The sequence below is a fragment of the Panulirus ornatus genome, chromosome 16 (assembly GCF_036320965.1).
Source record: "Panulirus ornatus isolate Po-2019 chromosome 16, ASM3632096v1, whole genome shotgun sequence".
NCBI lineage: Eukaryota > Metazoa > Arthropoda > Malacostraca > Decapoda > Palinuridae > Panulirus > Panulirus ornatus.
Window position 1 is genome coordinate 42,391,455 of NC_092239.1, and position 24,022 is coordinate 42,415,476.

The 24,022-nt window shown below is 44.3% G+C and overlaps 1 protein-coding gene across 6 annotated transcripts in view; it reads left to right on the top strand.

Moving 5' to 3' along the window:
* Imp (IGF-II mRNA-binding protein) overlaps window positions 1–24,022 on the top strand; it is a 729,352-nt gene that overhangs the window by 526,584 nt on the left and 178,746 nt on the right. The window contains exon 1 of one of the 6 annotated variants that reach the window (XM_071671629.1): window positions 10,548–10,837. The exons of 4 other annotated variants lie outside the window; for them this stretch is intronic. In XM_071671629.1, the coding sequence (XP_071527730.1) occupies window positions 10,818–10,837 (20 nt within the window). In that variant the 5' untranslated portion in view covers window positions 10,548–10,817. Of the gene's footprint in view, window positions 1–10,547; window positions 10,838–11,667; window positions 11,842–24,022 lie in introns of those variants that run through there. One more of the 6 variants, XM_071671625.1, reaches the window with a different exon arrangement.

Consider the following 24,022-nt stretch of genomic DNA (forward strand, 5'->3'; position numbering starts at 1 on the left):
TTGGACACAGCCTCTGACCCCACCAGTGTATTCATCCATGCACAATCCCCCAAACCTTTAGCATACATATCTTGCTGTTGCACATTTTGTCTTAACTATCACCTCTTTGTTGGCAACTGGAGTGAGGGAATAACTTGATGCATATTGGTTTCAACACTGGATCTCACATCCGTTCCCTGATTCCACTGCCATTTCCATATTAAAGGTCGGATTACCTGCTTACGTTCAAATCTTTATCTGGAAATTGATGATACAAAGTTCCATGTTCTCTCTCGTTGGATGTAACAGCCATACTACACCACCCCGGGCTCTCAGATATAGACGACAGTGACATATATCCACACCGTGCTCCTGTGTGTCGTCCTGAGGGACACATACAAAGAGCAAATGTGGTGTTAGATTCATCCTTCAAACTTGAAGGCGTTTAAGAGTCTTCTGTGGGTGGATGTAGCTTGACTTTGGCGGTCTTGATGACCCTGGTAGTTAAGAGGTCTTCAGCTCAACCAACCAATCATCTGCACAGTCACATGGCCCACAGAAGTGCTACCCCACGTAGCTAACTTTCCACCATCTCGTCCTCGTGTTTGTGATTATTCAGGTGAAGCTGATCACGGTACTTCTTCCAGCAAGACATCTTGTTATTTCCTGTGAAGGAAGGATGTTGCGTCACATCCAGCCAGAGCCAGAAATCCAAGGAAGTTACTAATTGCAGAAGCAGACGTCTAGTTTTGAAGTGCTGGCGGGAACAGAACATTTCATCCGCCCTAAAGAACCAGACGGGATCTATACTCATATCATCAAGGTTTTAAGGTGATAGAGAAGCTATGGCAACATGTCTGTACCTCTGCACAAGACAGGTATCTTCCTGTACTGGTTCTGTTGTTTATCTTTCGCTTGGATAATCATACGCTTGCCTGACTCTTCTTGATACGCAGCCAAGCGTACAACTTCACGTTTGTTGGATCCAGCTTTTTCTGGGTCCAGAAATCAGCTACCTGCAGTTGCCATATAGCCATCCGGTACGACATCTGATCTCTGGATGATCGTCTCTAAAAGATACTTAGCCATAACTGTGTTGTCCAGGACTATAAACTGGTCCCATACTTGCCCGAGTGGAACATCTGAACCGTCAATAAATTTTCTAAAGATTCTTTGTTGTTTTGGATCTGGTCAATAATTTGATTCACCTAATGTCCTGAAGTACGATCGAGGGTGAGGTGTACAGCCGTGTTTCTCCCAAATGTTTTGAGAAAACAGACGACATACACAGCAGCCCAGTCTCCGAATGTCTGAGGTTGGCCATGAGATTGAATTAACGCAGGTCCATCAGTAAAATAACACAGGTAATGAAGGGTTACATCAAATGCATCCTATTGCCTCGCAAAGTTCAAATCAATTATCAGACGAGAGATCCAATGATACTTTAATGCACAGTAGTTCCTCGTCCCGCTGGAGTCTGACATTGAAAGAGAAATGAATAATAACTGTGTACGTCTTCCCGTCTTAAAACAATCGTGCAGGCCACTCACGGGTGGATACTTTGAACGACGACATGATGGTATGACCAGCTTCCCTAAGCTGGTTCACAGAATCAGACTGCATTTTCCCCTCACTGTATAACACACGACGTTTTAAACGTATACATAAATTGCTGCTCTGGTTCTTTAAAACCATCTTTCCAACGACTGGATATCATAAGGTGTGTTCCTGCAACCGTTCAACCACAAACTATTACTTATCAAAAATGTTCTTACCTCACGTTGCACATAATGCCAAGAACGGAATTATGAACAGACTGGTAGTCAGCTGCAAGTTCATTACACAGTATCACAGCTGCCTTTGGTTCTTACCAGAGCAAAGAACATAAGTTTTCTGTGGATCTTCGAGTATGTTGAAGGCAACAATAAGTGTGTCATGGAATGTACGAGATATAGTGGATCACTCACGATAATAAAATATCAACAAGACATTGTAATGCTTCAACTTTCGAATGTCATGTTCGTTTTATTACTAAATAAAACCTGGAGCAAAGTATGCCATTCACGAATGTCATATCTGCTTTAGTCGTCCTGAAGCAGCGATGAAAACAGCAAAATCTTCTGACTGTCAGTGGGTAGATACCAGTACTTCACTTCGGTCTGTCAATCTTCACTGATCTGGATTTAAACTTCGTACAACAGAAGGGTCGGCTTCCATCTCGAAACTACCCCCCCCCCCCCTTCCCGAGCTCCCTGGAGTCACCTAAACATAGCCATTGCCGCAGGTGGACGTAAGCGCCACCAATCAACCAAGCCTTCGAGGAGCGCGCTTGGCCCCCTCTTCACTTCCTCCTTCTAGAAAGTGAATGTACAAGAAGGGTCGGATTTCCAGGCCTGCCCCCCCCACTCTCTCTCTCTCTCTCTCTCTCTCTCTCTCTCTCTCTCTCTCTCTCTCTCTCTCTCTCTCTCTACCCCATAAGCCTCCTGTACAGCACGCCGGAGATACGCGGGTAATTTTCCTACTCTGTTATCGCTAGAGAGAGAGGAAACTTTTGACACGAGTTATTTGTTGTCGTATGTCAAGACAAAGACATTTAAGAGATTTGTTTATATATTTTTTTTTTTTTGTGGAAGGGATTCCAGCCGTCCCCATGTACACGAGACAGGTCAAGTAAAACTGCATCAGTGGGGCAGGTTGGTGGGGGAACATGACAGCCACTGCGGCACTGTCTCTACCCCTCCTGGTACCCAGGCGGTAGTAACTCCTTCCTAGTACAAACAGCAAGCTCGCGCGCGCGCGTGCGTGCGTGCGTGTGTGTGTGTGTGTGTGTGTGTGTGTGTGTGTGTGTGTGTGTGTGTGTGTGTGTGTGACGGGGGGAGAGTGTTACACTCGAGTTGCCCCGTCTCGTAACCTTATATATACTGTATGTACCATGTCTTTACTCCTTCGTGTGTATGTATACACACACTCACCCCACCCTAAGTCAGGTAGTACGTGTGTGTGTGTGTATGTGTGTGTGTGTGTGTGTGTGTGTGTGTGTGACTTCATCATGGTGTGGCGGATAGATTGGTGTGGTCGAGGGATGGTGCCTTCATCGTCTCCCATCATAAGGTATTGATCCCTGGCCTCTGGCATATTGCTCACCCTCTCCTCAACCCCTGTTGACATGACCTTCCTCCATCTGCTGATTGATTACAGATTGTGGTGTGTGGTGGTGGGTGGTTGAGGATTGTGGTGGAGAACCACAGGGTCGAGGTGGCTGGCCCCGCTCTTGTGGATGCTGCTGGTTTCGCCAGGTTGCCTCCATAGTATAGGGGTCTCCTGTCACCGATCCGTGTTTACCTCATTAATGGTTTCTTTTCTCTTATCTTTCCAGGTGAGTATGGCGAGCCGCAGCGACTGGCTGGATTATAGATGGAGCTGGCAGGTCAGAGGTGTATGTGTATTTTACAGTCCTTGGAACAAGGGTGGTTGGGGGGTTGCATTTTCCAGGTATTACATAACGCGACAGACGGCAGTGGTTGTGTGATTATTAATGATTGTTTAATCAGCGTGGGTTGTAGAATGTTAAGTCCCCCTCGTAACCTTTGACTTCACCCTTAAGGTTCGTGTTAAAGGCCAGGTTATCATACCCAAGCGTCGTGTTCACCGTAAGTCGCCCCAAAAGAACTTCTCTGAGGACACGTGTAGCTGGTATTTTCATTAATGCTGTACATTCCAGCTGTAAGGTATTACCCGAGGTATAATAGCCTCGGCCAGAGTGGATGTCCGGGTCAGAATTTTAATATAAGGTCACAGAAAGGTGAGAGGTCAAACGAGTGTTGATAATGAGGGCTTGGTTGATTGGTGGCGCTTACGTCCACCTGCGGCAATGGCTATGTTTAGGTGACTCCAGGGAGCTCGGGAAGGGGGGGGGGGGGTAGTTTCGAGATGGAAGCCGACCCTTCTGTTGTACGAAGTTTAAATCCAGATCAGTGAAGATTGACAGACCGAAGTGAAGTACTGGTATCTACCCACTGACAGTCAGAAGATTTTGCTGTTTTCATCGCTGCTTCAGGACGACTAAAGCAGATATGACATTCGTGAATGGCATACTTTGCTCCAGGTTTTATTTAGTAATAAAACGAACATGACATTCGAAAGTTGAAGCATTACAATGTCTTGTTGATATTTTATTATCGTGAGTGATCCACTATATCTCGTACATTCCATGACACACTTATTGTTGCCTTCAACATACTCGAAGATCCACAGAAAACTTATGTTCTTTGCTCTGGTAAGAACCAAAGGCAGCTGTGATACTGTGTAATGAACTTGCAGCTGACTACCAGTCTGTTCATAATTCCGTTCTTGGCATTATGTGCAACGTGAGGTAAGAACATTTTTGATAAGTAATAGTTTGTGGTTGAACGGTTGCAGGAACACACCTTATGATATCCAGTCGTTGGAAAGATGGTTTTAAAGAACCAGAGCAGCAATTTATGTATACGTTTAAAACGTCGTGTGTTATACAGTGAGGGGAAAATGCAGTCTGATTCTGTGAACCAGCTTAGGGAAGCTGGTCATACCATCATGTCGTCGTTCAAAGTATCCACCCGTGAGTGGCCTGCACGATTGTTTTAAGACGGGAAGACGTACACAGTTATTATTCATTTCTCTTTCAATGTCAGACTCCAGCGGGACGAGGAACTACTGTGCATTAAAGTATCATTGGATCTCTCGTCTGATAATTGATTTGAACTTTGCGAGGCAATAGGATGCATTTGATGTAACCCTTCATTACCTGTGTTATTTTACTGATGGACCTGCGTTAATTCAATCTCATGGCCAACCTCAGACATTCGGAGACTGGGCTGCTGTGTATGTCGTCTGTTTTCTCAAAACATTTGGGAGAAACACGGCTGTACACCTCACCCTCGATCGTACTTCAGGACATTAGGTGAATCAAATTATTGACCAGATCCAAAACAACAAAGAATCTTTAGAAAATTTATTGACGGTTCAGATGTTCCACTCGGGCAAGTATGGGACCAGTTTATAGTCCTGGACAACACAGTTATGGCTAAGTATCTTTTAGAGACGATCATCCAGAGATCAGATGTCGTACCGGATGGCTATATGGCAACTGCAGGTAGCTGATTTCTGGACCCAGAAAAAGCTGGATCCAACAAACGTGAAGTTGTACGCTTGGCTGCGTATCAAGAAGAGTCAGGCAAGCGTATGATTATCCAAGCGAAAGATAAACAACAGAACCAGTACAGGAAGATACCTGTCTTGTGCAGAGGTACAGACATGTTGCCATAGCTTCTCTATCACCTTAAAACCTTGATGATATGAGTATAGATCCCGTCTGGTTCTTTAGGGCGGATGAAATGTTCTGTTCCCGCCAGCACTTCAAAACTAGACGTCTGCTTCTGCAATTAGTAACTTCCTTGGATTTCTGGCTCTGGCTGGATGTGACGCAACATCCTTCCTTCACAGGAAATAACAAGATGTCTTGCTGGAAGAAGTACCGTGATCAGCTTCACCTGAATAATCACAAACACGAGGACGAGATGGTGGAAAGTTAGCTACGTGGGGTAGCACTTCTGTGGGCCATGTGACTGTGCAGATGATTGGTTGGTTGAGCTGAAGACCTCTTAACTACCAGGGTCATCAAGACCGCCAAAGTCAAGCTACATCCACCCACAGAAGACTCTTAAACGCCTTCAAGTTTGAAGGATGAATCTAACACCACATTTGCTCTTTGTATGTGTCCCTCAGGACGACACACAGGAGCACGGTGTGGATATATGTCACTGTCGTCTATATCTGAGAGCCCGGGGTGGTGTAGTATGGCTGTTACATCCAACGAGAGAGAACATGGAACTTTGTATCATCAATTTCCAGATAAAGATTTGAACGTAAGCAGGTAATCCGACCTTTAATATGGAAATGGCAGTGGAATCAGGGAACGGATGTGAGATCCAGTGTTGAAACCAATATGCATCAAGTTATTCCCTCACTCCAGTTGCCAACAAAGAGGTGATAGTTAAGACAAAATGTGCAACAGCAAGATATGTATGCTAAAGGTTTGGGGGATTGTGCATGGATGAATACCCTGGTGGGGTCAGAGGCTGTGTCCAACCCAATGTACCAGAAGTGTAGGGTGGAGCTGCAGCTATGTTTCTTTAGTTTACACTTGATCGCTGAAAGAATTTGTATTTTAAGAGAAATTCTATTTTTTTTTTCTTTTTTTCTAAAGAAGATTATTGTTTATGTCCATTTCAAGCTCGCCAGGAGGAATTACAGTTTCGATCATGATGATTTCAATCCCAGCTTATGTACCTGAATTTGATATTATTTATTCCATTGAACATAATATTTTCACAAGTTTATGCCTTAGTTTCCCCCATGGGATTAATTGTACTGTACTATTTTTTATTATTTATCCTTCCTCCATTTATAAAGCTCATTGTAACAAACACTTCTCGCCGGGCATTTGATTATTTAGAATTAGCATTGATATAAATCCTTGAAATCCCTGACCTTTCAATTCTTTAACTTTTTTATCACTTTAATATTTTTTTTTTCCTCGAAATTTGGGAACGATTTTCATTTCCATTCAAAAATTTTACTATGAAAACTCAAACTATTGTATGGATCAAAGGATATATTGGATATACTGGTCAGATCTAACGAGCAATTGCTCTCATTTGACAGTTCTATAACCATGATCCCTATTTCTGTGGCCGACTTCCACATAAACAAAATTGGTTACACTTTAAGGAACATTTGTTGTCTCTGTATTGAGCAATAACGAGAAAATGCCAACTAAATCGTCCTCCATCGTTAGATCAGTTAGTTTACACCACTGCTAATGAAACATTTATTCAACTTCTGAACCAATGGTTCAATCCGCTTGGTGTTTGAATCACGGGTTCGAATTGTCTGTTGTCTGAAACGTCGGTTCGAGCCGTCTTGTGCCGGAGGTTCTGGTTCGAAGAACATGGAATCAGTGTGACAGAAAACGGGAACATTGTCAACAAGCCTGAGTATTCATTCTTTCTATATTGTGATTGTTGGTTGTGAAATTCTTATTGGTCGAGTCTTGCAAGAGAAAGAGAAACCTGTACATAAGGATTACTGTGGCCCGTTCGTAGCTGTCATATGTCTGTGTCTGTCTTTGGGTTCCTTATTCCAGATAAAGTGCAGTTTTCACTGTGTTCGGATAAAGGATGTATGTCCCCCCAAGTTCAAACGCCCTTTATCATTATCATTATCATTATTATTATTATTATTATTATTATTATTATTATTATTACCTTTAAAAACGTCGTTCCTGAGCCAATCCCTTAAAGAATACTCAACATGCTGAGTTCCCTCTGCTTTTTTTTTTCTGAGATTTAGATATTTTTTCTTCCCAGATTTAGAGGATTTCAATTCTAAGTTAAAGGGGAAAAATTGTTCTTCATCAGTATTAGTACAGGGGCTAGTGTGGCTGTCTTAAACATAGGTCCGCGTCATAGTTTCTCAAAAAGCTGGTCAGCTGGTTCTTTATTGCTCTGCGTGTGTGAAATACTTTATATAAAATTTCTATTTAAGAGTGATTAGGTGTAGGTAGGTAGATTATAGTGAGGTGTGGAACCTGACACACTCTTGTCTAAAAAGATAGGATATTTTAAGCTAGTAACGAGACCTTGATTGACAGCCATAATACAAGGGAAGCCAGCTAAGATTTATGTACGTATGTGATCAGGTAACAGTAGCATTGCTCTAAAGATTACAGTTATACAATATTTAGATTATATTCAATAATAAGATCTGGATGTTGTATAGTATTATCATATACGTTTATGGTAACAAATACTTAGATACTTTCAATATAGGAAACAGAACTCTAGATGTATTGTACATAGCACTTTTATTTACAGTATATCTTCGAAGAATTTTACATATTTAGATACGGATGATACTATGCAGATGTTTATGAAAGATAAGTAGAATGTATTCAACCTTCCAAAAGTAGTTTTGTAATTTAACATATAAGATTTTTAAAATCAGACATGTTGGATGTTTTATAAGGTAATTGAGAGCAGAAATGTGTTCCTTGTATGTAAAGTAACATTCGGATGTTGAGAATCCGGTTAGTGCTGATCACCGGTTTGCTAAAGGTGTGTTTGGGACCTCGCTTGATTCACCAGGTCCAGGTATGTGTGGTGTACCTATCCTCATACTCCTGCCTTGATGTTGGTGTGATAAAACTCTACGGGAATGAGACGGACCACTTGGGAGTAAGGCTCATGGCCACAACTTTGCATCGGCTTGCTCGCCTTTGACGGGCGTGTCCTTAAAGCGTCTCTCATCACAGACTGTGTTGTCGATGATACAATTGAAACCAATAAACGGAATCAAGAATCGTGGCAGAATTTTCTTTTTTTTGGTAAAGACTAGTGAATGTCTGCAATGCAGATTCTATGTATCTGTACTCATGTAGCCATGTTTACATTCTTTGTACAGAGAGGATTCCCTTGGCTGTAAAATTGACATAGGTCGTACGAACAGTCTTTCAGATTTTGAGATATATTGGCCAATATGTACCAACGTACTCCCATGTTACGATCTAGTAATGGGTTATCTTTTGTGGGTTGGTGGTTGCGCTCTCGCTGCATAACCCGAAGCCTAGGTTCGAACGTTTGCATCCACGAGGGTCGAAACATTAGCTTACGTTCATTGTTTATTCGGGTCTAAACAACTTAGTGTAGTTATGAGCTGGTTGATGGTGTATGAACTTTGGTTTAGTAGTGGCTACTGTCTGCTGAATACTCGTTGTCTGAGATTTTATTACGCACGTTAAACATTCTTAATGACAGAAATGTTTCGTTAATCACTCAGGAGGGTGACGACTTCCGGTACTGGTGACTAAAGGTCATGTAATCGTGGTAAGAGCCAAGAGTCGTGTGGTCGTACTCCACTACACTGAGGACCTAGAGTCGTGTGGTCGTACTCCACTCCACTGAGGACCTAGGTCGGTTGGTCGTACTCCACTACACTGAGGACCTAGAGTCGGGTGGTCGTACTCCACTACACTGGGGACCTAGGTCGGGGTGGTCGTACTCCGCTCCACTGGGGAACTAGAGTCGTGTGGTCGTACTCCACCACACTGGGGACCTAGAGTCGAATGGTCGTACTCCACTACACTGGGGAACTTGAGTCGTGTGGTCGTACTCCAGTGTACGAGGAACTGAGTCACGTGGTCGTGCTGCACTATACTGAAGGGAGAGTCGTGTGGTCGTGCTGCATTATACTGGGGACCAAGAGTCGTTTTTAGTAAATACTTTGCTGAAGGCAGAGTCGTGTAGTCGTGCAACATTGTGCTGGGGACCAAGAGTCGTGTGGCCGTACTCCAGTACACAAGGAACCGAGAGTCGTGTGGTCGTACACCATTATACTGTGGACTGAGAGTCATGTAGTCGTACTCCACTATACTAGAAACTGAAGGTCGTGTGGTCGTGCTACATTGTGCGCCATCACCAAGTTGGACGACATAAGCCTTAACTCCTTGAGCAAGATGCTACGACCCTTTACTTATAATGACCTGGCCATTGGCCTGACCCCCTAAAGGTCAGGTCAAAAAGCCCAGCCATATCACGCCCGCGGATGGTACCGCTGTGCTCACGAGTCGTACTCCCGTCTCCAGGTGTCCCACTGTCGTGCATAAGGGGATCCAGCTGTGACTGCTGGTTGGGTGAGTTGCCATCTAGTTACTACACTGAACCTTCCGTTTTCTGCGATGGTAACACTGTCAGTAGCAAAATGATATTATTACTACTACTACTACTACTAGTAGTAGTAGTAGTAGTGGTGGTGGTAGTGGTGGCAAAATTAAGAGATACGGGTCATTCCAGGACAATATCAATAGTCTGTTTTCTGTCTTATGTCTGTCAGTCATGAAAATTATCGACAGTTTTATTTCACTGAATTTCACTTGCTTGATAATTATGCTTTTTCTTTTTTAGTTATTACAGTTCATGTATACCCTTTTAAACTTATGTATGCTGTCCACATTTACCACATCCTCTCCCGTTTTATTCAATTTATCCATTACTTTTATAATGTAGAGAATACCTATTTACATCTTAATAAATTTCTTGTTCAATTTAGTGAAATGTATTTGTTCAGGATCAAAGCTTGAATTACAGGTTAATGAACATACCGAACTGGGTAAAGTAGGACGAAGTGGTACACCTTCGAACGCTTACATTTATTAATAGGCTTGGCCCATACCAAATTGTATCTGCAGTCATGGTATTTCACTGTTTTCAGTCTCAGGAATAAGATGTAAATGCTTGTGCATTTTCTGTGCTCTTTACGAAAAAGGAGACTAGTTTGAACTAGATTGGTGAAGTGGAGAAAAAGGGTTTGATAGTCAATTGGTTTGTTGTGTTCGAACCAAGATTCGGAGCGAGGCTTAGTGGCCTTTGGTTCAATGATTCAACAATGCTTCGAATCTATGGCGTTTACACTGCGATCATTCTGCCTCAGTCGGAGTCAGTCCTGTTAAGCAGGTGTGTTCAGTCTGGCTGTATGAGGCCGAGCGTCGAGTGTTGTGCGCTGGAATCATCTGTCGTGTTGTCGAGTACTGACTGGTCTTTGTGGTGATCGGGCGAGGCATCCAGTGGATACTGTTGAGGTCGCTGGCCATCCTGTCAGTATATGACACTTGCTGATTTTAGTTAACATACCACGGGTGTACACGGTCACACTGCCTGAACCAGTGACTGGACAACAGTGATAACATCCCCTTCAGTGAAAGAATTCCCTTTGAATACGTAGGAGCCTCACTGCATAAGAATGTTATGATGTCAATGAATGTATGGTAAGTTTACTGTGACTGTTTTGCTTGTGAAAATTCCTTGAGTGATATAGTTTGAATATGTTCTTGGAGGCAGCTGTCCTCCTGAGGGATACACATTGTAAACTTGACGGTGATGAGAGGAACATGGGCCTTGTGTATACCGAGAGTAAGTGTGATTTATAGAATTATATTTGGTAAATCACCTTATCGTACATCCACTTGTTAGCAATAGGTATGAAGGTCAGAACCGTTCAAAGGACATCAAACACCATTGGATAGGCAGTTTCAACCAAACCTAACCTAACCTAAGAAACCTAACATAACCCAACGTAATTCGCTGGGTGTCTGTCCTTACACTTGAGGAAAATGTTAAAAGATTTTCCAATTGGTAGTGATGCATTTTACCCTGACGGCCTTTATGACCCTGGCGGTCGATAAGCCTAAAGCCCAAATGACCAACCAAAATTGAAGGGAACTTCTCACTGGAGTAAACCTATGTCTTTAATGTATTTGTGGTGTGATGTGATGGGTGATATACCGTGTCATGTTGAGTGTGGGCGGGGCGGGAGGTGGTGGTGGTGGCGGCTGGGAGCAGCAGGATCCTTGTGGTGTCGGGCGCCACGGTAGAGGGGCGGGCACCTCCACGAGACGGTGCCAGACGTGTGGAGGTGGGTAGTGTGTCTGCCGCTCCGGGAGAGGAAGTCCAGCTGTATGATGTCTTGCGGAGATGGACTCATGTGTGGACGGCTGATGTAGACTTGTTTAATAACGTTGGGAGACGGGTTGGGAGGAGGGCGTGGCTTGGGGAAGGGGCGTGGCTGGGGAGGGGGCGGGGACAAGTTAGCTGTACATAGGTCCCCGTCTGGTATGTTCCCACTGGGGTGGCGGCGGCGGCCTGCCGGCTACAACCTCCCAAGGCGCCGCTCACACCATAAATACGTGTATGTGTTTGTAGTGATCATACATAACCATGAAGCCGCATCTGTAACTGAACTCACGTACTATTCAACCATCCATATCAATAGGTACTGAATCATCTTGCTCTGTGCTTGTATTTATGTAATGAACACTTGGGGACACAGACCAGCCCCTGTAACTAGCCTAATATTCATCTCATTTGTATAACTTCCTACACTCGCGTCTGTCGAGTGCTAGTAATTTCTTACGCCGTGGTGAGAGAGTATGTGTGTTTTGAATTAGAATTAGGTTAACACCTGAATAAGTTAAGTCGGATGGTGTTTATAACTTGATATAAGTAACTACTGTTGTTCCCAGTTCACATCACGCGCCTCTGTACGCCACCGTCTCCAGTAAGGGTTTATAGCGAGTTAGAGATTTTTTATATTGTTGTCACGTAGGAAACTATTTGCTTTGGAGCGAGGCTATTGTAACATGAGGGGCAACGAAATACACCATCTTAAGCTTCAGTGTAGTCGAGAACTGAAGTACGCTTGTAGTGATTACCTATTAGATTAGGTCATGAGTCGTCTCTTTTCGTAAAACCAAAAAAATGAGAATATTCTACAAACTATAAAGAGTCCATTGTTAAGAATTTCTTCTTGATGTAGATACATGAATAGCGGTTTATTGAATTTAGGTAGCCAGTCGGTTGAATTCGCAACAGTTGATATTACAGAAGTGTGACGTCGTAACAGTAACTAGTTACCATAATAAAGCCATCTATCAAGGTAAGCTGTTTTTTTCCACGCTCTGAATAAGCACATGATGATTGAGGTACATCTTACATAGTTAGGGTGGTAGTTCTATAGGAATAAGTTTAGCGAGTAAATGCAAGTGACGAATATTTTTGGTATTGTACTTTGTATCTTCACATACGGGCGTCGTATGAAGATGCAGTTTGACCAGCCTACAGGTAGCGATGTTATCCAAGTTCGTTATTTTCTAAATTTCGTACGTAATGTTACAGCGTCCCTGCTCACGTTTATGATCGATTGTAAAGAGTTTTTGCGCAGTAAAAATTGTATTTGCATCTTGATTTCATCAAATGCGTAGAAGAAAATGGTAAGTAAGGGGTTTGGTTTTCTTAGGTTGGTTTATCAAAATGATTTAGGCCTTAACATAGAGTACTTGAAAATAATTTCAAATACCACACACGCCATGAGGTGGTGCATGTGTTGATGTCCATTTGTTTAGGTATTGGTTAAGCTTCTAGCGGTCATGATATCTCCGAATTTGATAACTATATGGGAAGAGGGTAGAAGGTTAGGAGGATGAAGCACTTGGTCAGGGTTTGGTTAGGCTGTTTGGTTTGACAGTTAGAACCCCCACATTATCTATGCACTTTGAGCCATATGATAGATATATTGTGATTTCCGGACTATAAAAATAAATTCCCATTTGGCTTTTGATGCAAAAGATACTGCCTTAATCTCAAGGAGCAACATTAACAAAAGCCGATCGGAAACTGCTCAGTAACGCGTCAGGTCTTCCCATCCGTATTTTCAAATGTAGTGTCTAGATTCAACCGCTTTCCTCATTGATTTGGTTCTCTCGATGGTTTTCTTGTGAAACAGGCCTCGATAAGGCTGAGACGGATGGAAACACGTATGATACGCCCCTAAGAGTGTAGAACTCCCAAACGTACCTTACAAATAAGAAATTACAAAAAGGTAATCACACTATGACTCGTAAGTCTTTTTCTAATCACGTCGAGCTGGCTTAACGGTATAAACCCATGGGTATAATTTCTAAGGGTTGTAACGTCGAACCCAAGGCTTTACCGTCGTGCTCAAGGGTCGTACTGTCGTGCTCAGTGGTCATAACGTCGTACCCAAGGCTTTACCGTCGTGCTCAAGGGTCGTACTGTCGTGCTCAGTGATCATAACGTCGTACCCAAGGCTTTACCGTCGTGTTCAAGGGTCGTACTGTCGTGCTCAGTGGTCATAACGTCGTACCCAAGGCTTACCGTCGTGCTCAAGGGTCGTACTGTCGTGCTCAGTGGTCATAACGTCGTACCCAAGGCTTACCGTCGTGCTCAAGGGTCGTACTGTCGTGCTAAGTGGTCATAACGTCGTACCCAAGGCTTTACCGTCGTGCTCAAGGGTCGTACTGTCGTGCTCAGTGGTCATAACGTCGAACCCAAGGCTTTACCGTCGTGCTCAAGGGTCGCACTGTCGTGCTCAGTGGTCATAAAGTCGTACCCAAGGCTTTACCGTCGTGCTCAAGGGTCGTACTGTCGTGCTAAGTGGTCATAACGTCGTACCCAAGGCTTACCGTCGTGCTCAAGGGTCGTACTGTCGTGCTCAGTGGTCATAACGTCGTACCCAAGGCTTTACCGTCGTGCTCAAGGGTCGTACTGTCGTGCTAAGTGGCCATAACGTCGAACCCAAGGCTTTACCGTCGTGCTCAAGGGTCGTACTGCGGTGCTCAGTGGTCATAAAGTCGTACCCAAGACTTTACCGTCGTGCTCAAGGGTCGTACTGTCGTGCTCAAGTGATTATAACGTCGTACCCAAGGCTTTACTGTCGTGCTCAAGGGTCATACTGTCGTGCTCAAGTGATCATAACGTCGTACCCAAGGCATACCGTCGTGCTCAAGGGTCGTACTGTCGTGCTCAGTGGTCATAGCGTCGTGCCTAAGACTTTTACGGTTGCGTTTAATTAAGGCAATGACATCTTGATGGGACACACAAGCCTAGAGAGATGTAGCAGATAGACATCTGATTGGCCTATAAGTCACATGTAACGCATCAGCTTCGTTGACAGAATCAGACGACCCTCACACCAGCCAAGGTAACAAACTGAGAAAGTGTGTATGTAACATTATGGTGTAACGCTGACATAACGCGAGCCTAGTACTACCGTGCGAGCATAGTCATTGATCATCTTAGTGTGTGAACTCGGCCATATATCATGGTACAGTATGAGCGTGGTCGTATATCATGGTATAACACAAGAGCCAAATAAGATAATTTGTTAACTGGTGTACGAGACAGACAGCTCGATAATTATCTCGTATGCAGTTGGGATATTTATAGGCTTGTCATAAATCATGATGCCATTTAATCAGAATTAACCTTTTAAGAAGCATTATCAGTAAAAACATTTTGGTGTTGATTGAATGTCTGCTTTTCAATTACATTATCAATGAAACCCAAATATCACTTGTTGGATCTAGAGGGCAAACGGGTTTCAGAAGACTTACAGCGAAAATAGATTTCGCCAATAAAAGGACGATACGTTTCGTAGTAGTCAGTGGACGACATACTGGAGGTTAAAGTTGTTTGACGTAAATTTTCTAAAACTGTAGCCTTCGAAAACACCTAGAATAGATATCAAAACGCCTCTTGCTAGATTATCCAAGGAGTCGAAGGAGAAGAATCATCATAGCTCGGGAAGGCAAGGCAGTACTGGCAGCGAGTGTGTTTGACGATATCCTAAGCTAGCTTTGAGACCATTCATGTAAGACATACAAAATTACCTTACGTTTGAAGTGAAGTTTGTTGTGACAGTCATGCGTGTATGGTGGGTCAAGCTTGGAAAAAAAAAAAATTTAAAAGAAAATCGCCTATATGACCGTTGGGTACGATGACTGAACCTTTAACTCTACAATAGTTTGGTCAGTGTCCAGCCATCATGCCCAAGTATGATACTGCTTTACGTTAGAGGTTAATGGACCATGAATTCTGTTGGGTGCATTTCATCGGTACATCTCAACGTATAGATTAACAGAGATGCGGATTAATTCATAAGATTACTACGATATAGTGTGATTATTTTGTAAAAGTCTGCATCCGCGTGTAGGTGTATACTAGACGCCCGTCAAGTACAGTCAAGGCTAAGAGGTAAATTGGTAAGTTGGCCGGGTCCGTAGAATTTGGAATCTGGCGCCCTCCATGAAATCTGTTTGCCCACACTAAAGTCGGTGAGTCCCATATATATATATATACATATATATATATATATATATATATATATATATATATATATATATATATATATATATATATATATATATATGGTATACGGCACGAGCAACTGAATACCCGAATTTATCTTATTTACGCTATATGAAGTTATACCTTAGCTTAAGCCAGTTACCCATTGCATACCAGCCCCTGAAGGTGGATGAACAGTTGGGTTGGCTGTGGACCTACTGCACCAACCAAGCTTCGAACCCTGAATGCGTTACGGTCGGCAACGTTAACCGCTACACCACGGAGAGTAGTCGTATTACCTGTGAGAAAGTATTACCAGTGAAAGACTAGACGAATTGTTAATATGTACAACAAAGACACCGCTTGATATTTATCATTCACTGAAGTTTTAAATGTATTTTTGAAGCGGGAAATATTGGAGTACTGAATTGTACTTCAGGTAGTTGACGTGAAACTGTCCATGATCATTAGGATTAAGGAAGGTAGTGGTTAGGATGGGTCGTTACCTGAATTACGACAGCAATCTGATGAAACTTGCCGTCTGTAGTGGACCGTCTTAGCCTCAGCAGTTCGAAGGACATCTTCATGTTGTGGTGAAGTTTCAATCTCGAAAACTTAAGGTCTGTGTGAGCCACGCTTGGAGGGTCCTCAAAGGGTCGTTGGCCTTCGTTACCTTCGGTCTGAACACACACACGTACTCGACACCAGTGGTGGAAGAGAGAGAGAGAGAGAGAGAGAGAGAGAGAGAGAGAGAGAGAGAGAGAGAGAGAGAGAGAGAGAGAGAACTATAGGTGGATGGATCGTGAATCTATTATTGCAGTATTGGAATGTAAGTGAAGACTAGGTATGGAGCCTTCTCTATCCAGGTGTCTGAATAAGGGAAATCCGGACAGTCGAGTGTGTGATGAGCGAGGGTCCACTGTTGATCACCCTGCTTGAGTCTCGTCCAATCCAGTTCTTTGTTCCAGTTCATCTACTGCGACGCTCACACAAGTTGGTCACTCTGTTCACCAGTTCACTCATGGCGAGTCACACCACAAGCACAGACCTGGTACAGAAGGATGTGGTGAAGTCTCTCTCTCTCTCTCTCTCTCTCTCTCTCTCTCTCTCTCTCTCTCTCTCTCTCTCTCTCTCTCTCTCTGGTAACTGGGCACTGCATAATGACGCTGTTAGGTGACACCGCGGACGGCGAGACTGACAGTAAAATGGGCAGACATCGAGGGTGTGGGTGGTGGGAGGTGAGGGAGGGAGTTGGGTTTTTCGTTCATCAAGACGAGTTTTGAAGAACCCAACATGATTTCAAATGGTGAGGTGAAAGTTTGACTTGCCAGATATGAGAATTTCAGTTCTGTACCTTACTGTATAGAACTGTGCTGTATTCTCGTATCAAAATGTTCAGTTCCCGATAGGCCACAAAGAACAGAAGACACACACACACACACACACACACTGTAGATAGTGCGGAGATGAGCGAGATAACGAAGAATTAATAGGAATCAGTGTTCAGCTTACCAAAAGTCACCCTCAATATAAGCGAGCCTCACAGCTTCCTACAGACGAGCGAGTTCGCCTCCACAGCTCTGGAGTTCGAGAGGAGCCTTTGGCAGCTTGCCCATACAGTCCGCAGGTGTTTGTTTGGGTTGTTTAACAAGTCACTCTCCCCAGACGTTCCCCTGATGTTGTGCCACTTGGCAGTGATTCTCGCTGTACCTCAGACAGTACACTGTCAACTTTCATCCATTGTGTGTTTGTTCTGGTGAAGTGAATTCATTATTGTGGCCTGAGCACAGCGTGATGAAGATCATGTTATGTGTTGAGTAATGTCTATGTGTTGTACATGGTGGTTGGCCCAAGGATGCAGTAATCATGGCTCCTGCCACGTCTCCTTGCGCTCCGTAACACTGGTAGCCAGGAAGGCAGCAACCGTGGCGGGCCGTCCTGCTGCCGTGACCTCCTGGAAAATATGATAGAAGCGTGTGTGTGTGAGGGAGGGAGGGAGCGTGAGGCGTTGGGCTACGCTGGAACTTGTCAGACTCGTGGTTCCTGGAGGCGGTCATGTGCCTTGCAATTTAGCAGTCACCAGTGTATGCAGTGACCGAGCGTCTTCCACGAAGTTCACTCCTGCGATTTTACCGAGAACAAAGTCGACGATTAACCGTTGATGGTGGAAATGGGTGTGCCTTCACCTTCCCCGGTCTGGCTGTGGTAGAGACGATGGGTCCTGGGTTTCCTGGTACGGCCGCCAGCATGTCAGGCTATCTCGTGTACACTCCCAGTGATGAGACGTAGCTTAGTGTGACAACATGACCGGCTGGGTCTCCTCATGAAGGTCGGGGCACCTCAGGCCGTGCAGGTAAGCTGGAAATGACTGCGAATACTTTGTATGGTGGTGTCATTACTGTGTCGTATTGCCACAAGTTATGGTGGGTTTTTATATTGTCTGCGGCTCCAAATACGAGTGTTTGTGACCACACTGTTGCTTCGGCTGTTGTTGGTCTTAGCTAGATGAAGAATCGTGGCTTGGACTGCCCTTCCATGCCGTGGTATTTAGCCACCAGTACTGCATGGAGCTGCCCCATACAAGTTAGGTATGTGGCTGCTGGTGGTGGATCTAACGTTAGTGTCAGAGGCTTGCACTGTACGTACCTCCTGAGCTCAGCCTATGACTGAGCTCCCCTTTTGAGGTTCTGTCCTTCCAGGCTGCTTGATGCAGTGTTTCTGTGTTAATACTGAGCAACCTGAGTGGTTGGTCTGGTGCACATTACAGGATGCCTTTTCTTTTCATCTAAGGTCCCGGAGTCTTCCAGTAGTGGCCCTTGTATGCGTTTGAAGAGGCCTGATTAGGCGTGGGTCTCTGGCATTTATATTTTCTTCGAAGTTTCCTGCAGCATCTCTGCTCTTCGCTGGATTTGATGCCCATATTCTACGGTCTGTCATTCCAGGTCAAGTACTAGGCCTTCCTCAGTGTCCATATCATGATGTCGCTCACGTTAACGTTCGACCAGTCTACTTTTAGAGCTTTCAGTCCATCCCAGTAATTCAGATGTTTTTACTGGTTGGATGCGGACGATGAAGGACCTCTGAATGATTTCCAGGCCAGCAACGTCTCTAGCCCTACAAGGTGACTTTAGCAGTCCAGTTGGGAGAGAACAAGAGCGTTTTACATCACTAGTCTTGCTTCTTGTGTCTTGACATTTCTCTGTTCTCAACTTGTCATATTAGATTCGATATTTCCTTTGTTGTGTTGTTCCAAGGTGACACTCGTCATCTCGCCTACACCATCGACCCTTACTGTCGATTTACGAGCTTGTGTCCCTTGTGTATTCTGAGCGTAACAATTTGTCGTAATTCGAAAGCGTAAAAATTTAACATTTTCTTTGCAGAACATTATCATGGTCAGATGGGCAGATTTTCAATGTCTTCAAACGACGAGATTGCTGGACTAATTCTTATGTCACCTGCAATGGATGATACGAATCTTTAGTGTCATCGTTGTTAGATTGGAGAAACAGTGGGAGAATAAGAATAATACCCTAGGGTACAAAGCAGTGGATGCTCTAGGTTTTGTACAGTCATCTACAAGTCTTTGGAATATAAGATCCTTTTTGTATGTTGTCATAGCTCTTCCCTTTGTGCGCCATTTCTTTATAATCATTATGCGGTCCCATTTGTCAAAGACCTTTAGGAGGTCTGTGTAATAGCAGCATTCTGTTTTCCTTTACAATTTCTATAAATGTTCGACAGGTGTTGTGAGTAAGGACTCTTGAGCCCTTGCTGACACGGGTTGTGTCGCTTGTTTGATCAAGTAAGTCTACTGGGTCATCTGTTTCCTCATTGCGATTTCAAAAACTTGTATACGATGAGGTTAGTGTAGTTGGTTTGTAGTTCTTTTCACTCGTTTTGTTCGCCTTTCCATGCAGAGGAACTGGTCAACAGTATTCAGTTTCTGGGGAATGATATCAGTGTCGACTGCCTTTGCCAGTGGACTTGTTGCGTCGTATGATCCAGATGGAGCTGCAGGAGTCTGGTCCTGCAGCAGAACGTATAAGTGTGTTGACTGGTTCCGTCGAAGTCTGGCGGAGGAAAAAAAAAAAAATGACATGCGATATGCTTGTCGCTGAGCCGGGACTCACTCTCTTCAACTGCGTTGGGTCGTCAGTCAAATCACGAAGATGGTTATCGGTTAGCTAGTGTTTCGTATCGGTTTGTCAAGATTGTGGACGAATTTTTTGATGCAGTTGGTTTTTTTCTTGGCGTAAGAACGGGAAAATTAGCACACTTGCTGGTTAGGGCTGGATGTTTTGAGTTTTTGGTCGATTCTCTCTCATGGTAGAGACGCGGAGGGAGGGAGAGTGGTGGGGTCGATGACAGAAGTCTATCACATGTTCCTTTCGTTTTCACGGAGGTGTGCAACCTCTTGCGTGTGTCATATCATATGTCTAGTACCACTTGCTTTCCTATGAAGCCACTGACTGGTACCAGTCTTGATGATCGCAGTCAGAGGATTGTCACACTGACCACAACAACACGCGACTCTACCATCAGTTCCGTAAATTACGCAATTCCTTCTTGTCTTCTTTCTTCCCTTTTCGTCTGCACCTGAGGACTCCTGTCTCCGTCAAACATGATATTTGCACCTTCTTATACTGTATCACAAGAGTTACTTATGGGATGGATGGTAATCCCTCTGTTCTTTGTCTCGCTCGACGAGATTACAAGTCGAGATCTACATTTAACTATCATTGTAGTCCTTTGTTGTACATCTGTTAAACCTACACCCATTATGTAGGCCTCCATTGGTTGGCCGTTTACAAAGGGCATCTTATTCACCGTATAGTGAGGTTCTCTCACAAAGGCTGTTGGTGTGCGCGGACCTTTTTCTGGTGTTCAGCAGTTCATTTTGTTCCCATGCCCAGCTGTTGAGGGGTAGAAGGCCTCCGAGACCATCATATGGTATAGGTTGCGTAAGATACGGTCCCAGACCGACCTGTGTGGGTAACGTATACTTAAGTAAACTGTTGTTAGATATCCGCAAGATAAGATACACTTTAGGTAAGGTCCACCATCGTAAAGTATGCGTATCGTAAGTAAGGTTCCCCCCTCTCCCCAACACACAAACACACTCGCAAACTCCGTCTTAAAGTTGCTTTTGTGGTAGAAGTCGAGGTGACGTGGCGGCGCCCTGATATTAACGAGAAGGTCAAGAACCGGTTAAATTCACTTGGTTGTGGATGTGTGTGAGTGGAGCTTGTCAACGGGAGCGAGCAGGTCTCCTTAACGTTCCTGACGCGGTCCTGACGAAGGTTGTGGAGGTTGAGGACGGTGGGTGGTGTGGCAAGGAGAGCAGCAACCCTCTCACGCTGGAAAGGACCACTTGTTACCCCCATGGAAGTGGCCTTGTATAATTGATAGCGGGGCAGAATACGTGGTGGTGTTGGTGCAAGTTCTGGTTTACATAGGACTCGGGTGACATCAGGTATGGATGGAGGAACTGGGAATGAAAGTTTGAGTCGATTGGTTCCAAACTTGAGTCAGGAGGAACATCCTACAGATGGTTAGGTTAAACATGAGTGATAGATATTGCATGATATGTCCATGCTTCATTCTGCCTGCTGTATACACGTACATATATATTGTTTCTTTTTTCCTTTGTTTCTGTCACTTGTGTGTTTTGTTCTATGTTTATGTTGAAGGCCCCAGTCACGGGCCAAAGTCCACATCAAGGCCGGGTCTTAATATAAAAGATTATGAAACGGAAAGAGAAAAGACGAGGGAAAGTACATTTCCTCGCATATTCTTTTGTAAAATGTGGCTTAGAAAATTCAGTTAGAAGTGATAAAGTTACTTAGTGCTGATGCAGAGTATCTTGTGTGAATACTCGAGGCTCGTACCATCGGGCTAAAGTCATACCGTCGTGCTCAAGGGTCATACTGTCGTGTTCAGTTGGATTCGTTACAAGAGTAAAGTACTTACTCAAGAGTACATATAAACACACACACACACACACACACACACACACACACACACACACACAACGAACTATACAACCAGTTCCCGTGCAAAGTGTTCCTCACAGACGAACGTTTCAAACGTTGCATAGCGTCACAAGAATTCACCGCCCGTATAGCGCCTCGGGTTTGTTATAGCCAGGGGCGGAGCTCTCTGAGGTGTAAGGAGGTGCGTCTTGCCTTACATCTCCCACAGATACGTTTGCACTATGCTTTCATTTGTTTAGTCTGGGTGTAGAGGGAAGTAAGGTGCTCCTGTCGAAACGTTTCTGGTTATTTGGAGGAGAAATTTATCCAGAACGAGTCAACGGGGTGGTCAGTGTGTGGCTTTGTGGATGTCGGCTTAGATATGAAGGTGATGTCTCATGAGGCAAGTACCTGACGCTGTTTGGGAGACGACGCTGTGGTTCTGGTGGGGGTGAACGGTGGATGGTGCTGGTGGTGAGTAGGCCTCTGGTGGCGATGGAGGAGGCCTCCGGTGGTCGGGGATGGTGGTGGCCTCAGGAAGCCACGGGATCAGACTACATCACTCAGGGTTGTCTCCGTCAAACCATAACCTTTCTCTCAAATTCATTGACTGCATTTGTTGGTGAAACTGTAATGAACCCGTTGTTACCTGGTGTGTGTGTGTGTGTGTGACCTTACCATCTCGGTTACCACCTCCATCTCCTCCCGCACTCACCTCCTCCTCCTCCTCCTCTTCCTCGTGGCGGTGGATCAGTTGGCGAAAAAGGGCGAGCGTTGTTATTGGCTGGAGGGAGGGTCCTGCCTGTGCTTGCTGCTGCGGCCAAGACTCTCGCTGGGGGAAATAATTCAAGGCGGGCAGGAGGCTGGCTCGCCGTGATTGGGCGCCGCACGGGTAATGCTCCGCTGAAAAAGGTTAATTGAGATGAACAATTTTCTGCGAGGGAAGGGATGAGATGAGGACTTGTATATGGCATGAGCTGCATTGATGAGTCAGGTCGAGTAACACTCTCTCTCTCTCTCTCTCTCTCTCTCTCTCTCTCTCTCTCTCTCTCTCTCTCTCTCTCTCTCTATCTATCTATCTATCTATCTATCTATCTCCATCTATATATCTATCTCCATCTATCTATCTATCAGTTTGTTTCATCGGATGGATGGAAATGAGGAGCAGGTTAGGGTCTGCAGCTCTAGGTATTGAAGAAAACACATATATACTGAAGTAGATAGACTTAATGACTCTAATTGTACTTTAAAAACAAGCGTGTGGGACGTGAGCGTAGCAGAACCTTACCTACAGACGTGGAGGAAGGCAGAGATGTAAGACAAGGGAAGACTTGACGCTTCTAGGTCGGCCGACCTATCTCGGTGTGCTACATAATACACGATGGAATGAAATCAATGAACTGAGAGCAAATGCAAATTAGATTGTCTCTGTAGATGGAGAAGAGGATTAAATGAAACAATTGAAAGTTGCGCCAAAAAAAAAAGAGATATGAAGGGGAGAAGAAAAGATATCAAGAGAATGAAAAGGTGGATGAAGAGGAGAGAAAAAAAGAAGATAAATGAACAGGAGAAAACGCGAAGGTCAAAAGATGACAAAAGAAATACTGGAATTACGTAAAGCAAAAACAACGGGAAGAAAATGAACGAAAGCACATGCAATTATTGATCAGCAAAGAACAACAACAAGGAAATGGACCTCCGTGGTGTAGCGGTCTTAGTGTTTCTGATCGTGATGCATTCACTGGCCGCCCAGGGGAGAGCGCATAAGTTCGAACCCTGGTTGCGACATTCGGTCCACAGTCAACCCAGCTGTTCATCCATCCCTAGGGGTTGGTCGATGACACCTGGCTCAGGCTAGGGAATATATAGATAGATAGATAGATGTATATCGTTCATGAGTTGCCCATGCCGTCTTATATATAAGAAATATCAGTTGTTCTCCAGAAAGGTTATCCCTGGGGATAGGGGAGAAAGAATACTTCCCACGTATTCCCTGCGTGTCGTAGAAGGCGACTAAAAGGGGAGGGAGCGGGTGGCTGGAAATCCTCCCCTCTCGGTTTTTTTTTTTTTTTTTAATTTTCCAAAAGAAGGAACAGAGAAGGGGGCCAGGTGAGGATTTTCCCTCTAAGGCCCAGTCCTCTGTTCTTAACGCTACCTCGCAAACGCGGGAAATGGCGAATCGTATGAAAAAAAAAAAAATCAGTTGTTCTCCAGAAAGGTAAAGGTAATTCAAGCGAAGACTATTTTTTTTTTTTTTATTTGATAAAGACGAATCTTAGACGATGGTGCAAAAGCGCATGAGATGGCGCCGTATATCTTAAGGACAGAGAGAAA